At 41.7% G+C, this 17,072-nt stretch overlaps 1 protein-coding gene across 5 annotated transcripts in view; it reads right to left on the bottom strand.

Moving 5' to 3' along the window:
* The window catches only part of LRRIQ1 (leucine rich repeats and IQ motif containing 1), a 165,157-nt gene that overhangs the window by 25,260 nt on the left and 122,825 nt on the right, over positions 1–17,072 (bottom strand). For 3 of the 5 annotated variants that reach the window (XM_044980054.1, XM_044980049.1, XM_044980039.1), the window contains exons 24-25: positions 8,851–8,983; positions 6,865–6,925 (exon numbers count right to left, since the gene is read on the bottom strand). The exons of 1 other annotated variant lie outside the window; for it this stretch is intronic. In XM_044980054.1, the coding sequence (XP_044835989.1) occupies positions 6,865–6,925; positions 8,851–8,983 (194 nt within the window). Of the gene's footprint in view, positions 1–6,864; positions 6,926–8,850; positions 8,984–14,147; positions 14,270–17,072 lie in introns of those variants that run through there. One more of the 5 variants, XM_044980086.1, reaches the window with a different exon arrangement.

The raw sequence follows: 17,072 nt of genomic DNA, 5'->3' as shown, positions 1-17,072 counted from the left end.
AACAGTCTGGATGAGGAAAAAAATCAATAAACTATTTATTTTCAATAACCTTAGTTTTGAGTGACAATTTAATCACTTCACATACATGGTTTTTGTAAAGGGAAATAATTCCTCAGCAAATCTACTGGAATTTTTTGAGGGGGTCAACAAGCATATGGACAAGGGGGATCCAGTGGATGTAGTGTACTTAGATTTTCAGAAAGTCTTTGACAAGGTCCCTCACCAAAGGCTCATAAGCAAAGTAAGCTGTCATGGGATAAGAAGGAAGGTCCACTCATGGATCAGTAACTGGTTAAAAGATAGAAAGCAAAGGGTAGGAATAAAGGGTCAGTTTTCAGAATGGAGAGAGGTAAATAGTGGTGTCCCCCCAGGGTCTGTACTGGGACAAGTACTATTAAAAATATTCACAAATGAACTGGAAAAAAAGGGGTAAACAATGAGGTGGCAAAATTTGCAGATAAGTATCTTGAGTGGTTTTGTAAGTCCAAAGCAGACTACGAAGAATTACAAAGGGATCTCACAAAACTGGCAACAAAATGGCAGGTGAAATTCAACGTTGATAAATGCAAAATAATGCACATTGGAAAACATAAACTCAACTATACATATAAAATGATGGGGTCTAAATTAGCTGTTGCCACTCAAGACCTTTGGTCTGACCCAGTATGGCCATTCTTATGTTCTCTATATTGCCATTTTTATAAATGATCAGAATAGCTTTCAAGGATTTTTTTTTTGGGAGGGGCACTTCAGTAATCTAGCATGTTTTGAATAAGGACAAAGAATATCTATAAAAAGTCAACACAAATATACTGACATCTTTTACAAATACCTACACATATTATTTACACCTACGCATGTTCTATAGTGAAATACCTTCCTTTATTCATTGCCTGATGAAATTAAAGGCAGAAAACTACGTAGCATACTATTGTTAAAATCATTTTTGTGATCCTTTGTTTTTCGTTGTGCCACCAGACAGATACGGACACACACACACATAAATAAGGATTCCAATAAATATTAAATATCACACTGAGTATCTTCAAACAGAAATAGTGAAAGTATCATGCTGAAAATTTGGTGTTAAGTCATGCTAAATATTACCTTGTGGTTTGCATTAACAAATGTTAGTAATTTTTTCCCCACATGCAATTGCATCATCAAGGATATTTGCTAGAGTGGCACTAAGTTTTTACATCACATTTGATTTAAGTACAGTTACAGAACACAGGCACTATTAAACTGCTCAAAACCATTATCTGGATGCTGAAACTTTTCCTCTAAGGCCTGGTCTACACTAGGACTTTAAATCGAATTTAGCAGCGTTAATTCGAACTAACCGCTCAACCGTCCACACCAGGAAGCCATTTAATTCGAACTAGAGGGCTCTTTAGTTCGAATTCGGTACTCCACCCCGACAGGTAACGCTAAATTCGACATGGCTAGCTCGAATTAGGCTAGGTGTGGATGCAAATCGAACTTAGTAGCTCCGGGAGCTATCCCACAGTGCACCACTCTGTTGACGCTCTGGACAGCAGTCCGAGCTTGGATTCTCTGACCAGCCACACAGGAAATGACCTGGGAAAATTTGAATTCCTTTTCCTGTCTGGGCACTTTGAATCTGACGTCCTGGCTGGACATCGGGGCGAGCTCCGCAGCACCTGCAACGATGCAGAGCTCTCCAGCAGAGGATTCCGGCCAATCCAAGAATAGAAAGAGGTCCCCAGCATGGACAGACCGGGAAGTCCTGGATCTGATCGGTGTGTGGGGCGAGGAGTCTGTGCTGTCGGAGCTGCGCTCCAACAAGCGGAATGCAAAGACCTTCGAGAAGGTCTCCAAAGCAATGATAGAGAAAGGATACAGCCGGGAGGCAATGCAGTGCCGCGTGAAAATCAAGGACCTGAGACAAGGCTACCAAAAAGTCAGGGCGGCAAACGGACGCTCCGGAGCCCAGCCCCAGACATGCCGCTTCTACGAGGCACTGCATGCCATTCTAGGTGGGTCTGCAACCACTGCCCCACCAGTGACCGTGGACTCAGTGGATGGCATAGTGAACCTGGACAGTTCCTCCTCGATGTTCGCCAATGGGGAAGATGAGGAAGGGTCTGTGGAGGACGGCGCAGGCGACAGCGAACACAATACCGCTTTCCCTGACAGCCAGGATCTCTTCATCACCCTCACAGAGATCCCCTACCAACCCTCCCCGGCCGTTAACCCGGACTCTGAATCAGGGGAAGGATCAGGCGGTAAGTGCTATAAACATGTAAACATTTATTTTTTATAAAACAGGTATAAAAAAATAGAAATACTATATATAAAATTTTCAATGAAAAACTATATGAAAAGTAGGTCCACACATATAGGGATTGAACAATAATCCTCCAGGGACAATTCAACAAAGGTCTCATAGAGGTCCTCGAAAAGCCTCCGCAGGAGGTTCCTGGGGAGAGGTGCCTTGTTGGGTGCTCCGTGGAAGCACACTCTTCCGTGCCAGGACATCCTTATGTACATGGGAATCATCACCTCCACAAGCATGGCCGCATATGGTCCTGGTCTCTGCAGGGCTTCCCTTAGCATCCGCTCTTTGTGACTCCGAGGGACCCGCCTCAGGGTGATCTCGTTCATGAAATGCTGCATCTAATTAGGGCAATTAGTGTATTGTTACTGTTGTGAATGGTTGACTTTTACTTTGCATAACAATGACCCTCCCTTAACAGCCACGTGTTGTAGGCCACATAGGAAAAGCATACATTGATCTTTCCCGTGCACTGGCGGGAGTGGCTGGAAAAGGGTCAGAGTATATGATTTCCAGATTGCCTTTAGCGGGAGGGCACAGCTATCCATTAACTGATAAGCAGAATGTACTGTAAGGCTTACCAGGACTGTCTGCTAGACGGATTCAACTGTCTCTCCCCACTTGTCCGCTCTCCTGTGCAATGCCGCAGCCAATGAGAGCGTATTCCGAAATCTCGAACTTGTCCTGAGATCTCGTGAGACTTGTTGCCCTGTATGGTCTTGTTCAGAGAAACTGACTAGACTGTGTTCACTGTTCGCAAACATGTATCTGTTCAAGGAAATCACTTACTTTTCCCATCACACAGCTTCGGCTCTTTCCCGGACTGCCCCGGCATCCCCCTCGCAGAGGCTGGCGCAGATTAGGCGGCGAAAGAAAAAGACTAGGGACGAGATGTTCGCGGAACTGATGGCCTGCTCCAGAGCCGAGGCGGCAGAGCAGAGACAGTGGAGGGAGACCCTATGTCAACAGCATCGCACACACATCGAACGGGAGGATAGGTGGCAGCAGGAAGACCAGCAGGCGACTCAAACGCTGCTTGGACTAATGAGGGAGCAAACGGACACGCTCCGGCGCCTTGTTGATGTTCTGCAGGACCGCAGGCAGGAGGACAGAGCCCCCCTGCAGTGTATCTGCAACCGCCCTCCCCCGCCAAGAAGTCCTGCCCCCCCCTCACCCAAAAGTACAAGACGGAGGGGCGGTAGGGGCCGTGAGAACTGTCACTGCACCACTGCATAGCGCTAATGTACCACACACCTCTCACGCTATAAATTTGTAGAAGTGCTTCCCTTACAGGCTCACCCAGTCCCAAATCCAAGTTTCATCCCCGCACTGTGTATTAGATTATTAAAAGCTGTTTCTGTTATTCACTGTTTCGGTCACGTCTTTCGTGTCAGAGGATTTTTTTGTGTATGGGGGGGGAGGGGATTTATAATTGCACGGTATAGCCTACATTACCAGGGTACAGACTTGGGGGCATGATCAACTGCAGGGCACACACACTGCAGTCAGTAGGCACCAGGGTCACTCTGTGTGGTGTATGCTGCCCCGGGTCATTCTGTGATGTGTATGCTTGTCCAGGGTCTTAGCGCCTGCCACCCCCTTAATGTTAAGGCACGCTGCCCTTACCATGAACTTCCACCGTAGCAACGAGCCTCTCCGCTGCCCTGAGCCCCAACAAGAGCCCTCATCCACGGACAGATACTCACCCTTCCCCTACACCCCTCACCCCTTCCTACGCCCAAACCCGCAGCCCACTGCCGTCATCCAAACCCCTATCCAAAGAAGGCACCACTCGCCCCTTCCTGCAAACCCACCCCTTCCTGCAAATCCTCCCCTTCATGCACAACCACTTGCAACCGTCCCCCACCCCAGAGACCTATGTAGGAGCAGGAGGATGTCATTCCTGTATGGAACAAGCGGTCTGTACATCAGTGCACACCGTGCCCAGCACAGTATGCGTCCATGTTTCAACACCTGAACAGAAATGCAAAGTAAAACAAAGATTTATTAATAATGAGTGTTACAATTAATTTGCTTTAAAACGTGCTTTGGAAGTGGGGGGAAACTTGGAGAACGGGGTATGTAACCGCAGATCGAAATCGACACATACAGACACAGGCCCAGGGTCAGTTTCTCTTGAAAGCAAGTGGAGAGTCATAGGTTACCCTGCTCTCCGAGGAAACTTGCTTTCAAAGCCTCCCGGATACACAGCGCTTCCCGCTGGGATATTCTCTCGGCACGGGTGTCTGGCTGAGCGTAAACTGCAGCCAGGCGATTTGCCTCAACCTCCCATCCGGACAAAAAGGTCTCACCCTTGCTCTCACAGAGATTGTGTAGCACACAGCAAGCAGCAATAACTACGGGGATATTCTTTTCGCTGATGTCCGAGCGAGTCAGTAAGCTCCGCCATCTCCCCCTGAGACGTCCGAAAGCACACTCCACCACCATTCTGCACTTGCTCAGCCGGTAGTTGAAGAGTTCCTCCTCTCTGTCCAAGGCACCTGTATAGGGCTTCATGAGCCAGGGCATTAGCGGGTAGGCTGGGTCCCCGAGGATCACTGTAGGCATCTGCACATCCCCAACCGTTATTTTGTGGTCCGGGAAGAAAGTACCTGCCTGGAGGCGTTTAAACAGACCAGAATTCCTGAACACACGCGCGTCATGAACCTTGCCCGCCCACCCAACGAAGATGTTGGTAAAACGTCCCCTATGGTCTACCAGTGCTTGCAGCACCATTGAAAAGTAGCCCTTTCGGTTAATGTACTCGCTGGCCTGGTGGGCTGGTGCCAGGATAGGGATGTGAGTCCCATCTATAGGCCCACCGCAGTTTGGGAATCCCATCGCGCCGAAGCCATCTATGATGTCCTGGACGTTTCCGAGAGTCACTACCTTTGAGAGAAGTTGCTCAACGATTGCGTGGGCTACTTCAATCACAGCAACCCCCACGGTAGATTTGCCCACGCCAAAGTGGTTCGCTACTGACCGGTAGCTATCTGGCGTTGCATGTTTCCAGAGGGCTATGGCCACTCGCTTCTGCACACTCAGGGCTGCTCGCATCCGGGTGTCCTGGCGCTTCAGGGCAGGGGACAGCAAGTCACAGAGTTCAAGGAAAGTGCCCTTACGCATCCTGAAGTTTCGCAGCCACTGTGATTCATCCCAGACCTGCAGCACTATGCGGTCCCACCAGTCCGTGCTTGTTTCCCGGGCCCAGAATCGCCGTTCCACACCATGAACTTGACCCATTGCCACCATGATCTCCACGGTGCGGCGTACCCTGCTTTGTGAGAGGTCTGCGCCACTCTGTGAATTCCTGTCCTCACCGCGCTGCCGGAGCCTCCTCGCCCGATTTCTCAGCAGCTGACTGTGGAAGAGGTGGACGATAAGGTGCGAGGAGTTGACAACGGCCATAAGTGCAGCGATGATCGCAGCGGGCTCCATGCTCGCAGTGCTGTGGCGTACGCGCTGTAACTGACAAGAGAAGGGCGCGGACAGATTTCCCGCCGGAGCTTTCAGGGAGGGAGGGCGTGATTGACGGTTCAATGACAACAGTTACCCAAAAGCACCCTCGACACATTTTTCCCCCAGCAGGCATTGGGGGCTCTACCCAGCATTCCAATGGGCAGCAGGGACTGCGGGAACTGTGGGATAGCTTCCCACAGTGCACCGCTTCCAAAGTCGACGCCAGCCCCGTTACTGTGGACTCAGAAATTCGAATTAGTGTATTTACTGTGGATACACAAATTCGACTTAAGTAGATTCGAAATAGTCTTGTAGTGTAGACAAGGCCTAAGACATATTTGAATTTAACCTGCATCATCAGTTTACAAAACACAAACAAAATCCCAGAATAATGCATTACAGAAAATACTTCAGAATATTTTTAAATCTCAATTGAAAAGGAAGAAAAAGAAAATGGGGGAATGAATTTTAAGATTTAAAATTGGATTTTTATTGCTTATAGAATAGAAATTTTATGAATAAATATAATTTTATGGATTGTGTGATAATCATTACATTTTATTAATGTTGAAATCCAATTTACCACCTTTTAGTGAACGATACTCTGAACACACTGGAGTAGTTTACATTTATGACCTCTTTATATGGCTTAAGCACATTTAAACACACATAACAGAAACAGATGTAGGCCTTGATTCAGCAAAGAACTTAAGCACATGCTTTATAGTGCCTTTCCTGAACAGGAATGCTTTCCTGAACTGGAGTCTAAAGGAATTATTTTAAAAGCTGTATTTGGAAGTTTTAAAATGAATTCAGTGTTGTTTTTTAATCTTAAATGAAAAATAATATCAATTTCCATATGAAAATTATGCCTCTGCAGTGAAGGTGCATTCTTGTGCTCACATGCAACCCCACTACCTCAATGGTACTCTGCCAAGATTCAGGCATGTGGATCTGATTGCAAAGTCAGAATCTAAATAAAAGGATTATATTCAAGAAAAAAAAGATCATGCTTGTTTTTCATACTGCACACATATTTGGAAATATCAGCTATTAAGGTTTAAGTTGTGATTCTATTAAGTTTTACAGTGAAACAAACATCTTACCACTAGCTGAACTCGTCCACCATTGAGTATGTCTGGATCTAAGTCAGGCAAGAAGCGATTGCTGTGTAGTGATAAAAACCAGAGCAAATCGAAATCAGTATACTTAAGGTGTTACTGAAGTATAAGATATCTTCCTGGAAGTACTATTGCTCAATAGAGAAAGCAACATATTCAGCTAAATATGATCAATTATTATTTGTATTTTATATCAAGGCATATTATTTTTTAAGCATCTGAGTAGCTCAAATATAGTCATCAGTTATTTCAAGCTAGCCAAAGATGTAGTTCTCAAAATGCAAATCAGTCAATGACTGGAAACAAAAAAAATATATCAGTTTACTGAATGAGTATAAATTACAGCCATAGACTCTGATCCAAAACCCATTGAAGAAAGTGAAGACTTCCTTTAACTGCAGTGGGCTTTGGTTCAGGCTCACAATTACCAGATCTTACCAAATCAGTTGTTATATTTACCTTCTGTCACAATGAAGTTGTTTACATCTATCAGCTGTTTTACATATTTTGTTCCATTGAAGTCAATGGGAGTTTTGACACTAACTTCAATAGAAGCAGGATTGGACAATATATCTATATGTAGTGTTGTAGATGGGTTGGTCACAGGATGTGACACTCTGACACAGATGTGTCAGAGACCTAAAGATGAGTTCTGTATAAGCTCAAAAGCTTGTCTCTCTTGCCAATAGAAGTTGGTCTAATAAAAAATATTACCTCATCCACTTTGTATCTCTAGTACTAATATTAATGTACTACACACCATAGGTGCTGGAACTGGGGGTGCTACCGCACCTCCTGGCTTGAAGTGGTTTCCAGCATATACAGAGTTTACAGTTTGGTTCAATGGCTCTGAGTATCCCCACTATAAAAAATCCCAATACACACATTTGCAGAGATAACGTCACATTTTAAAACTTTTCCTGTTGCAAGCGGACATATTTTCTTACTTCAAAATGTTTTCATTAAAATCAAAAGCAGTGATAAAATCACCTTAAGCACCTGGAGTGCATGAAGCTCACTATTAAGGTATGTGATTGACTTTACTACAGATAAGAGTTTAAAAAAAAATTGCTGCTACTTACTCATCTGATATACACAATTTAACAATGTAGAGAAAGGTTATTTTTTCTAAGTGCAAAAATATATCAGTACAGTAGTTTATTCAGAAATTAATACTTTTGCTTCTTAAAAAAAAAAGTTAAATAAGCATACTAACGTATTGTATGTTGACAACTAGCCTGATTTTTTTTTAAAAAGTGCTGAGCATCTGCAGCTCCCAGTGACTTCAATGGCCAAATATTTATTGGATATTGACTTTATGAACAAGAAATATTAAATGCACCGTGTTTATGTTAACATTTTAAAGGAGCAAAATTATTTTAAAGAAAACTATATTTGTATTTGATTTAGTTAGTAACCAAAACAAAGTTAATACAGAATAGGGTGGTTTACAACCCCTTTTTCAAATGTATTATAGATTTGTCAAAGTAGTATTTTCTTAATTTGTCCTCTCAGTGTTTCAAAGATAAAATCAAAATACATATTATCCATTTATAAAGTTTTATTTAGTTCCTTAACCTATCCTATGTATAGTGTGTCTAATTAGCTATTACACTACAATACTTTGAATGCATTATATAACAAGAGAATTATGCCCCATGCGAAGAACATCATATATTTTTCCTATATTCTTCATAGAATACAATTCCTCATGTTTGTGGTGAAAGGTTACTTATATATGTTATCATTAGATATTGCATACTGGTAGCATACCAATTCACTATCTGTTGCAGAAAAGGGATCCATAGAATTATTAAATCAGTTTTAATGGCAGTCTGTTTGGGACCTGGCATTGTGGTGTGCTGGCCTTTGGCTATAAAACCATGTTTGTTTTAGGACAATAAACCTAGGTTTCACTTTACAAGAGGTATTTAACATACACAAATCTAATTTAAAAGCCAATGACCTCACCATTTAACATTTCTCAAATCGGTTGCTTCATAATCTCCGACCTGTGTGTGAAGCCATTGGTATGTAAGTTCTTTGCTCCTTTGTAATTTCTCAGCTGAAGTAGTATCCAAGTGGACAAAATCTTCTTCCCTACCTGGGGATGAGAAAGAGATCCTCATCTTCCATTGTTATTTGATAATAACAGAGAGTAAAAGACTAACCATCAAACTCTGTAAATATCAGAAGATGCTTTTGGGGAAGTCAACAAACCAGTGTTATCCACTTAACTTGCAAAGAGTCCAAAGCCCTCTGGATTACTTTTATATTTTAAATATTATTCTTTTTTAGGATAAAAATCTTGACCCTTTGAAGAAAAGTGTCTAGAAGGGGAAGACTGCAGAACAATCTTTTGCAGTAATTGCGGAAATAAAATTATATCTAGGAACTTACAGCCCTGCTTAGTGCAGCATCTATGTGCCTCAAAAACAATGAATTTATCTTTACTTTGCCCACCATAAGGTAGGAAATATCATTATCCTCGTTTTCTAAATAGGGAACCAAAACAAACATGACTTGCCCAAAGTCACACAAGAAGTTGGCAGAGCTCAGCTGACAGTGGTCCCAATTCTCCAGCTTCAGCTGCTTCCAGTCATTTCATGTTAAGATAATCAATCTTAACTATGTATTAGCAAAGGGTTTTTTTTTCTGGGGGAAATCTAGATAAAGAGTTGGAACAACTGCTGAAACTTACCTCTGAGTGTCGCGGGAAAGCAGGGGAGAGAGTGAGGGAGGAAGTAGCATATACAATAAGCTATAATAAAAATTACATACTGTACTTTTTAACAGGCAAGTTATGTTTCCCAAATTATTGTTAATAATTTCTACATGTATGGTTTGAATTTCTGACTGTGTTATGTCTGGGGAATACTGCCAATTGTTTTATTCATAGCAATGCAAAACACTCTGACATCCAGTTACTTAAAAAAGGAAGTGATCAAGATAAATGTAAGTACATTAAACTGACAAATGTATGAACTGATTTTTAAATCACATCAGCTATTTAACACAATGGCCACTTTCCATATTACATTTAATACTGTTTTTGTTTTCTCAAATGGGCAAATGGTATGCAGTAATTGCTTAGTAATGCATCAGAAAATTATGTTCTATTGGCTCTCCCTCAAATATATCCACACACTTAAATCTCAGTGTTAGTGTCTTGAATATTTTCCTTGCAGTTACAATATTTTAACTTATTTAGAAAAATATAATATATTAAACATTAATAAATATTAATCACTTGTTCCATTAGTGAACCTTCAAAACCACCCATACCAAATATCATGTGTTTGGGGATCTGATCTATCAACAGTAATAAAATGTTATTTACCTGACATCATTCTTAAATTAGGACTCTAGTTTTCTGACAGCTTGTGGCCTGATTTTCAAAAGTACTGAACACCTACAAATCCCACTGAAATCATTAGGGACTACAGGTGTTCACCATCTTTGAAAACCAGGCCTATCTATTTGCAAAACATGAACAACTCTTGGAATACCATTTTAAAGGGAACTTTTGACTATTCAAAGGGAAATAACAGTAATAATAACACCACCTATCCCTTATTTAGTACTTTTCATCAGCAGATCTCAAAGCACTTTACAAAAGGAAGTCAATATCATTGTTCCCCATTTTACAGATGTAGAAACTAAGGCACAGAGAGGTAAAGTGACTTGCCCAAGGTCACTTAGTAGGGTCAGGAACAGATCCAGAAATATAACACCCAGGACCACTATGTCCCAGTCCAGTGCTCTAACCACTATGCAATACAAGAAAACAAAAAAAATTCAGAAGCATTAAAATAAAACTCACTAAGGGATCATTTCTAAGTTTTCAATCTATTACACTTTACCTACATGATACATGCATTTTAACCATTGAAGATTAGAAAACTCTTACAGCTGGCATTAATACAATAGTGATTTTTAGGTGCAGTCAATTAACAGTCAGCCCACACAACACACAGTTGCAGCCTGTTATGCTTTATGCAGTGAAAGGATGTGACTCTTAAATAAATATAAAACTTCTCTAGGCTAGATAAAATCCTCACAATTGTGCATGTCCAAACTTTTTCATGAAACGTGGACTCTAGAGGATGACTTTATTTAAGTAGTCAGCTTACTGAGGGTGCAAATTGAGGGATCAACTCATGTGGGTCTCTAAAGGATTATATTTTGTCTAAGAAGAATATTTCAAACATAAAAAAGTATATGGGGGTGATTTCAGGTCTCTAGTTTTATGCCAGTTATTTCTCTGGTCTTACTTTAAGTTGGAAAGTAATGCTTGAGATGTAACTATTAACACTTAACTAAAGTGCTAGGAACTCAATGTCAGTAGTTTAAGAGCAAGGTAAACACAGTTGAGAATAATATTTTAGAATATTATTTCTATTTAATCTGTAGTTTTGAGCCTTTGCATTCCCCAGCTCAGCAGCAGCAGAACTTTAGCTGCTCCCCTACTGGCGGGGATGGGCAACTAGAAAGTTTGCAGTGTCCTGAGTGGGGATTTTTAGGATACATCTACACTCGGAGCTAGGGGCGTGATTCCCAGCATGCTAAAAGTAGTGTAGCTGCAGTGGCACAGGCAGTGGTGAGTGGCAACATAGATTACCTGCCCTGAGTATGTACTCATGGTCCAGGAGTTTCCCACTGAGCCCAATTAACTTCCAAAGGTGAATGAAAGATCTATAAAATGGAAATTTCTCAAGGGAATGCGATGACTGGCCATGAAAATGAACTCTAAACCAACAAGCATCCGGAAGCTTACAAATGTACTAAGGAAAAGGTTAACACAGAGTACGGTGTACACAGATTTTTTGACCCATTCAAAACAGCAAGAGTCCTACAGAAAGTAACTGAGGCTTACGTAGCCAGAAGCTAGTGAAATGACGACTACAACCTTTGATTCTCTCCTAAAATTCTCTCCCTCTTCTCCACACAAGATCACTCAGATTTCAAAGAGATCAATACGACCTACCACAATCTCCCACTCCTGCTCTCCTCTAATCCGTCCACCTGCCCTAGAGTGATCCCATCCTTTTCACCTTGCTTGACCCCACCATCATTCTCCAGCTCCCTCCTCTCATAATGCAAGCATGATCTGGTCTCCCTGATCCTCAAAAAACAATGACTCAAATAGGGTCAGAGGCCAATATATTGGTAAATCAGTCCCACTTTTTGTTCATGAGGCCATACTCCTCCTCCCCTATTTCAATTTTCTTGGCATCTGTCTCAATTCCCTTCCCCCATACCCAGTCTCTGTGAGCTTCTCTTCCACTCACATGGCTTCAAGTACCTGACAAATTGCAAATCTACCCTCTCCACTCCTGACCTGCCTCCCTCCATTCAATACCACATCTCAGCTGCTCTCTCCGACATTACCATTATTTATTCTAGCTAAAGAAGACAACTCAGTTTTCTCAAGTGAAATTACCTGGGAGATTTTTTTTCTTCTGAGAAGGTTGTGTGATTTTTATGGTCTAGAAACAGAGTTAAGTAAACATGACCTGGCCACTGTTTTGGATAGTCACAATTGAGATTCTAGCAATGAATACCAGGACTAAAATTAGTACCTAAAGCTGGGGACGATTGTTTCTTCTTGATAATGAAACATCCAAGATTAACAAGTAGAGAACCATAGAATGTATCTATTTTCAAGAGTAGATGGGTTTTAACTCCTTCATAGATGACTAAGATGACAATCTCCATTCTGGCATTTATATTCAGCATTGCTCTGGTAAATATCAGCATTTCATCTTGTAATACTGTACCAGGTATGTGCAGCAAAACGGTAGGGTGGGTTTTTTTTGCTTTTGCTCCTGGCACATTAGCCAGACTCAAAAGGTTAATCAAGTGAATTATATAGAAGAAAAATAAGACAGAAGTAAACTACATAAATGCTGAAATACTAAGATTCAAACTGCTCTGTAACTTTCCAGATTTATAGGAATAATTCAACTCCCCCACAAAATGTCAGTGCTACTATTTCCAAAGCAAGGTTTAGAAAGAAAGCAATGTTTCATTTCTTGTATTCTGGATGAATATCAAATCTTTGTAACATCTGTGCCAGCATTTGATCTAACATTTAGATTCTTGAAATCTATAAAGATGCATTAAGAAAAACAGAAGACAGATATCATGGCAATACCATTTGTAGCTCCAAAGCAAAGCATAACAGTTTCCATTAGAACAGATAATTTGAAGTGATTATAAACATTTGCATCAAGTTACAGAAACAAGATACCCATTTTAGGAGCAAAACAATTGGAAAAAAATATGAAAAAAATACATTTGACTATAATATCATTGGAGTGACAATTATTTTTTTTTCGATTTATGGTACCTATATGCCCCCAATCACCATGTTATATGAGCACCTTTTAATTTATTTATCATCTTTGAATATATTTATTCATATAATAACCCTCTAAGGTAGTGAAGTATTACTGGTCACATTTTACAGATTGGGAAATGATGCACAGAGATACTGACTTGCCCACGGTCTCATAGGAAGTCTGTAGCAAAGCAGGATATTGAAGCTGGGTCTCACAAGTCCCAGCTTAGCACCCTAACCACTAGACTATCATTCCTCTCTTTACCCAGCACCTTAGTCCTTAGTGTGAATTGAAATATGTGGACAATTAGAAAAATCAAAATCAACCAAGTTAGAAATGTGTCAAGCGCATTTGCTAAATCACTTTGAAACAGCATTCACTTAGTGCTACAGCTAGGCTTGTAAGGATTAGAGTTTTATTGGTAAAAGTCAATAAACGCAGATTTCATCATATACACAAACCGACAAAAATATTTGAAGCAATAATAAGGGAAATTTCAGATAGACAAAGTAAGAAAAATTATGCTTGAGAACTTATTAGAGTTGGATTCAAGGATATTTACTTTGTATATGCTGATGTGATTTGACAATTTGTGTTTTAACAAATGACAAAGCTTTAACTTTTTGAATCTCTCAGTCTACTGCCATTAAATAATTATTGTATGCTCCCCCATACTTTCTGCAACTGTGAAAATTTAAATAGATGAAAATAAAAAATTGCTAAGACATAATTTTGCACAAACATGAAAATGTAAATTGATAAAATCCAAAAAAAGCTTAAAATAAACAATACTAACTGTCAAAATTACAAAAGAATAAAATTTAAATTCTGCGAAGCCTAGCTATAGCATAAATAATTAAATCACTATCAGTAGCTGTATGTTTCAAAATATGTTGCTTCCACAAATCCATTTAGAGCCCAGGTGTCATGTTGTAAGGGTTCAAAAATGTTGAGAGCACTTGGCTGCATGTTGCTACACAAGCAGATTGGTGCCAAGCCTGAAGTGATAAAGAAGGCAAAGAGGCTCCTCCTTCCTCAGTTTCAATCTGAAATAAAGAAAAACACCAAAGAAACAGGATTGGAGAGATAAGAGGAAGGGCAAACACGGATCTGTGTTGGCCATACTGCATATCTGGGAAAAGTTAGTTGTTGATAAAGTGCTATATTGTAGCTGATATTCCTCTAGGCTAGTGGTTCTCAGACTTATTTGATTGGGCCTCCCTTCTTCGCGTCTGTAGTCATTTACATCCCAACCCCTCCACAAGCACTTATTCCACCACCCCGCTCTGAAGGCCAGAGCAGAAGAGCAGTGGCTGCTGGCTGGGCATCCAGCTCTGAAGGGAGTGCCATGCTGGCAGCAGCACAAAAGTAAGGGAAGCAATGTGAAAAATGATAATCGTCAATATCACTTTTCACGGCAGACTTAGTGCCCCATTGAGACTCTTACTTCTGCACTGCTACCAGAACCACGCTGCCTCCAGGTGAGGGATTGGGAGGGGGAGTTAAGGAGAGCCTGAGCCCAGGTGGCAAGGCTCCAGCTTTCCCCTTTATCCCCATATCCCAAGTGTGCACGGCCCTTCTGCATGAGCCCTAGCCACCTGATGCTGACAGAGGTCTTTAAATAAATAAATAAATAAATAAAAAATAAAAAGCACACAGCTCACACCTTGACACATTCCTTTACCCAGCCCCACAGTTTGAGAACTTCTGCTCTAGGGCAGTGTTTCTCAAAGCCGGTCTGCCGCTTGTTCATGGAAAGCCCCTGGCGGTCCGGCCTGGTTTGTTTACCTGCCATGGCCCGACTTTGAGAAGCACTGCTCTAGGGTATAGCAGCAAGTGCTGTGGCATACCAGCTCCTTCTAGATATCTTACTATCTATACTATATGCTTGGAGGCAAGTGCTGAAGGTGCTATAAGCACTAAACTCTTCAGGATCCAGACCCTGGTGGATTATTAATTATTTGTATTATCACAGCATCTAGGAGTCCTAAATCATGGACCAGGACCCCATTATGCTAGGTACTGCACAAACAGAACAAAAACGGTACCTGCCTCGAAGAGCTTACAATTTAAGGATAAGGCAAGACACAATAGATGGATACAGACAGACTGACCAGGAAGAACTATGAACAAGGAAACAATCAACATTCACACACCTCAAACAACACATAATTGCTTTACCAGCACTGCCAAAAACTACAAGGTGGACAATGACACCCTATGATTTTATGTTACAATACAAAGATCAAACCACCAACAGTCCTCAGACCAGCCCCTAAGAACAGTCCAATTCATCAGCATAATCATCACATTGTAATCCTTCCACCCTATCATCTTGGTATGTAGGCTGCTGCCTGTATCTACCTGGGGGATACTACTGTTGCCTCCTTGCCAGCAAGAGATTGAGTTTGTCAGCCTTTCAGTCCCAGCTTCCAGGCCTCCCTTCCGCAGACAATTACCGTAATGTTGCCTCTGGCCTGGTGTTCCTGCTCTCACAGGGTCTCTGGCTCTCCACCCTACCCTGTCCCCAATGACCTCAGGTCATTCTTCTCCTCTCTGAGGATTATGGAGTCCTCAATTGGTTAAATATTGAACTGGGTATTGGACCAGAAATGAGCCACAAACTTCATTACAGTTTCTCCTTTATGACATTACTTCTACATTTCTCAAACTCTTGAGATTAACAACAGAAGTAATCCACTATGTTAGGTGACTGACAAGTGCTTAGTGGAAGGATGAGATAGCTTTCCCCAAACATTCATCCGATTTAGCCTTAACATCAAGAATAATTCTGGGTAAAAATATGCATCCAATTCCTCAAAGCCTCTGTGAAACTTAGAGATGGACACTGGGAGTCTGTAGAAGCTGCTCTAACTCTACTAGAGTTGGCTTTAAGGCCATCTGGTAGTTGAACTCGAGAGTACATAATAGATCTGCATGGAGAAGATGATCAATTTGCACAATCTCAATACCTAAGAGAATTGTCAAATGCAATATGCCATATGCAGGACTTTCAAAAATATTAGCTCCTATCCAGGTAATAGAATACCTGCATTACATTCATTTTATAGAGCAAATTTGCCCTAGGAGCATCACAGAGTTGGGGGGGGGAGAGTGGTAGAGGGACTGTTTCAGAGGTTGAAACACATTATCTTATCTTATCTTATCTTAATAAAGAACTGTAAGAGGGATGAGATATAGAATCATAGAATATTAGGGTTGGAAGAGTCCTCAAGAGGCCATCTAGTCCAATCCCCTGCTCAAAGCAGGACCAACACTAACTAAATCATCCCAGCCAGGGCTTTGTGTAGCCGGGCCTTAAAAACCTCTAAGGTCTCCACCACCTCCCTAGGGAACCCATTCCAGTGCTTCACCACTATCCTAGTGAAATAGTGTTTCCTAATATCCAACCTAGATCTCCCCACACAGCAACTTGAGACCATTGCTTCTTGTTCTGTCATCTGCCACCACTGAGAATAGCCGAGCTCCATCCTCGTTGGAACCCCCCTTCAGGTAGTTGCAGGCTGCTATCAAATCCCCCCTCACTCTTCTTTTCTGCAGACTAAATAACCCCAGTTCCCTCAGCCTCTCCTTGTAAGTCATGTGCCCCAGCCCTCTAATCATTTTCGTTGCCCTCCGCTTTCTCCAATTTGTCCACATCCTTTCTGTAGTGGGGGGCCCAAAGCTGGACACAATACTCAGCTTTGGCCTCACCAGTGCTGAATAGAGGGGAATAATCTTGTCCCTCCATCTGCTGGCAATGCTCCTATTAATACAGCCCAATGCCGCTGGCCTTCTTGGCAACAAGGGCACACTGCTGACTCATATCCAGCTTCTCATCCATTGTAA

This window comes from Mauremys mutica, chromosome 1 (genome assembly GCF_020497125.1).
Source record: "Mauremys mutica isolate MM-2020 ecotype Southern chromosome 1, ASM2049712v1, whole genome shotgun sequence".
In the NCBI taxonomy this organism is placed as follows: Eukaryota; Metazoa; Chordata; order Testudines; family Geoemydidae; genus Mauremys; species Mauremys mutica.
Note: the sequence above shows the minus strand (reverse complement) of the source record. Positions and strands in the feature narration are given on the sequence as shown.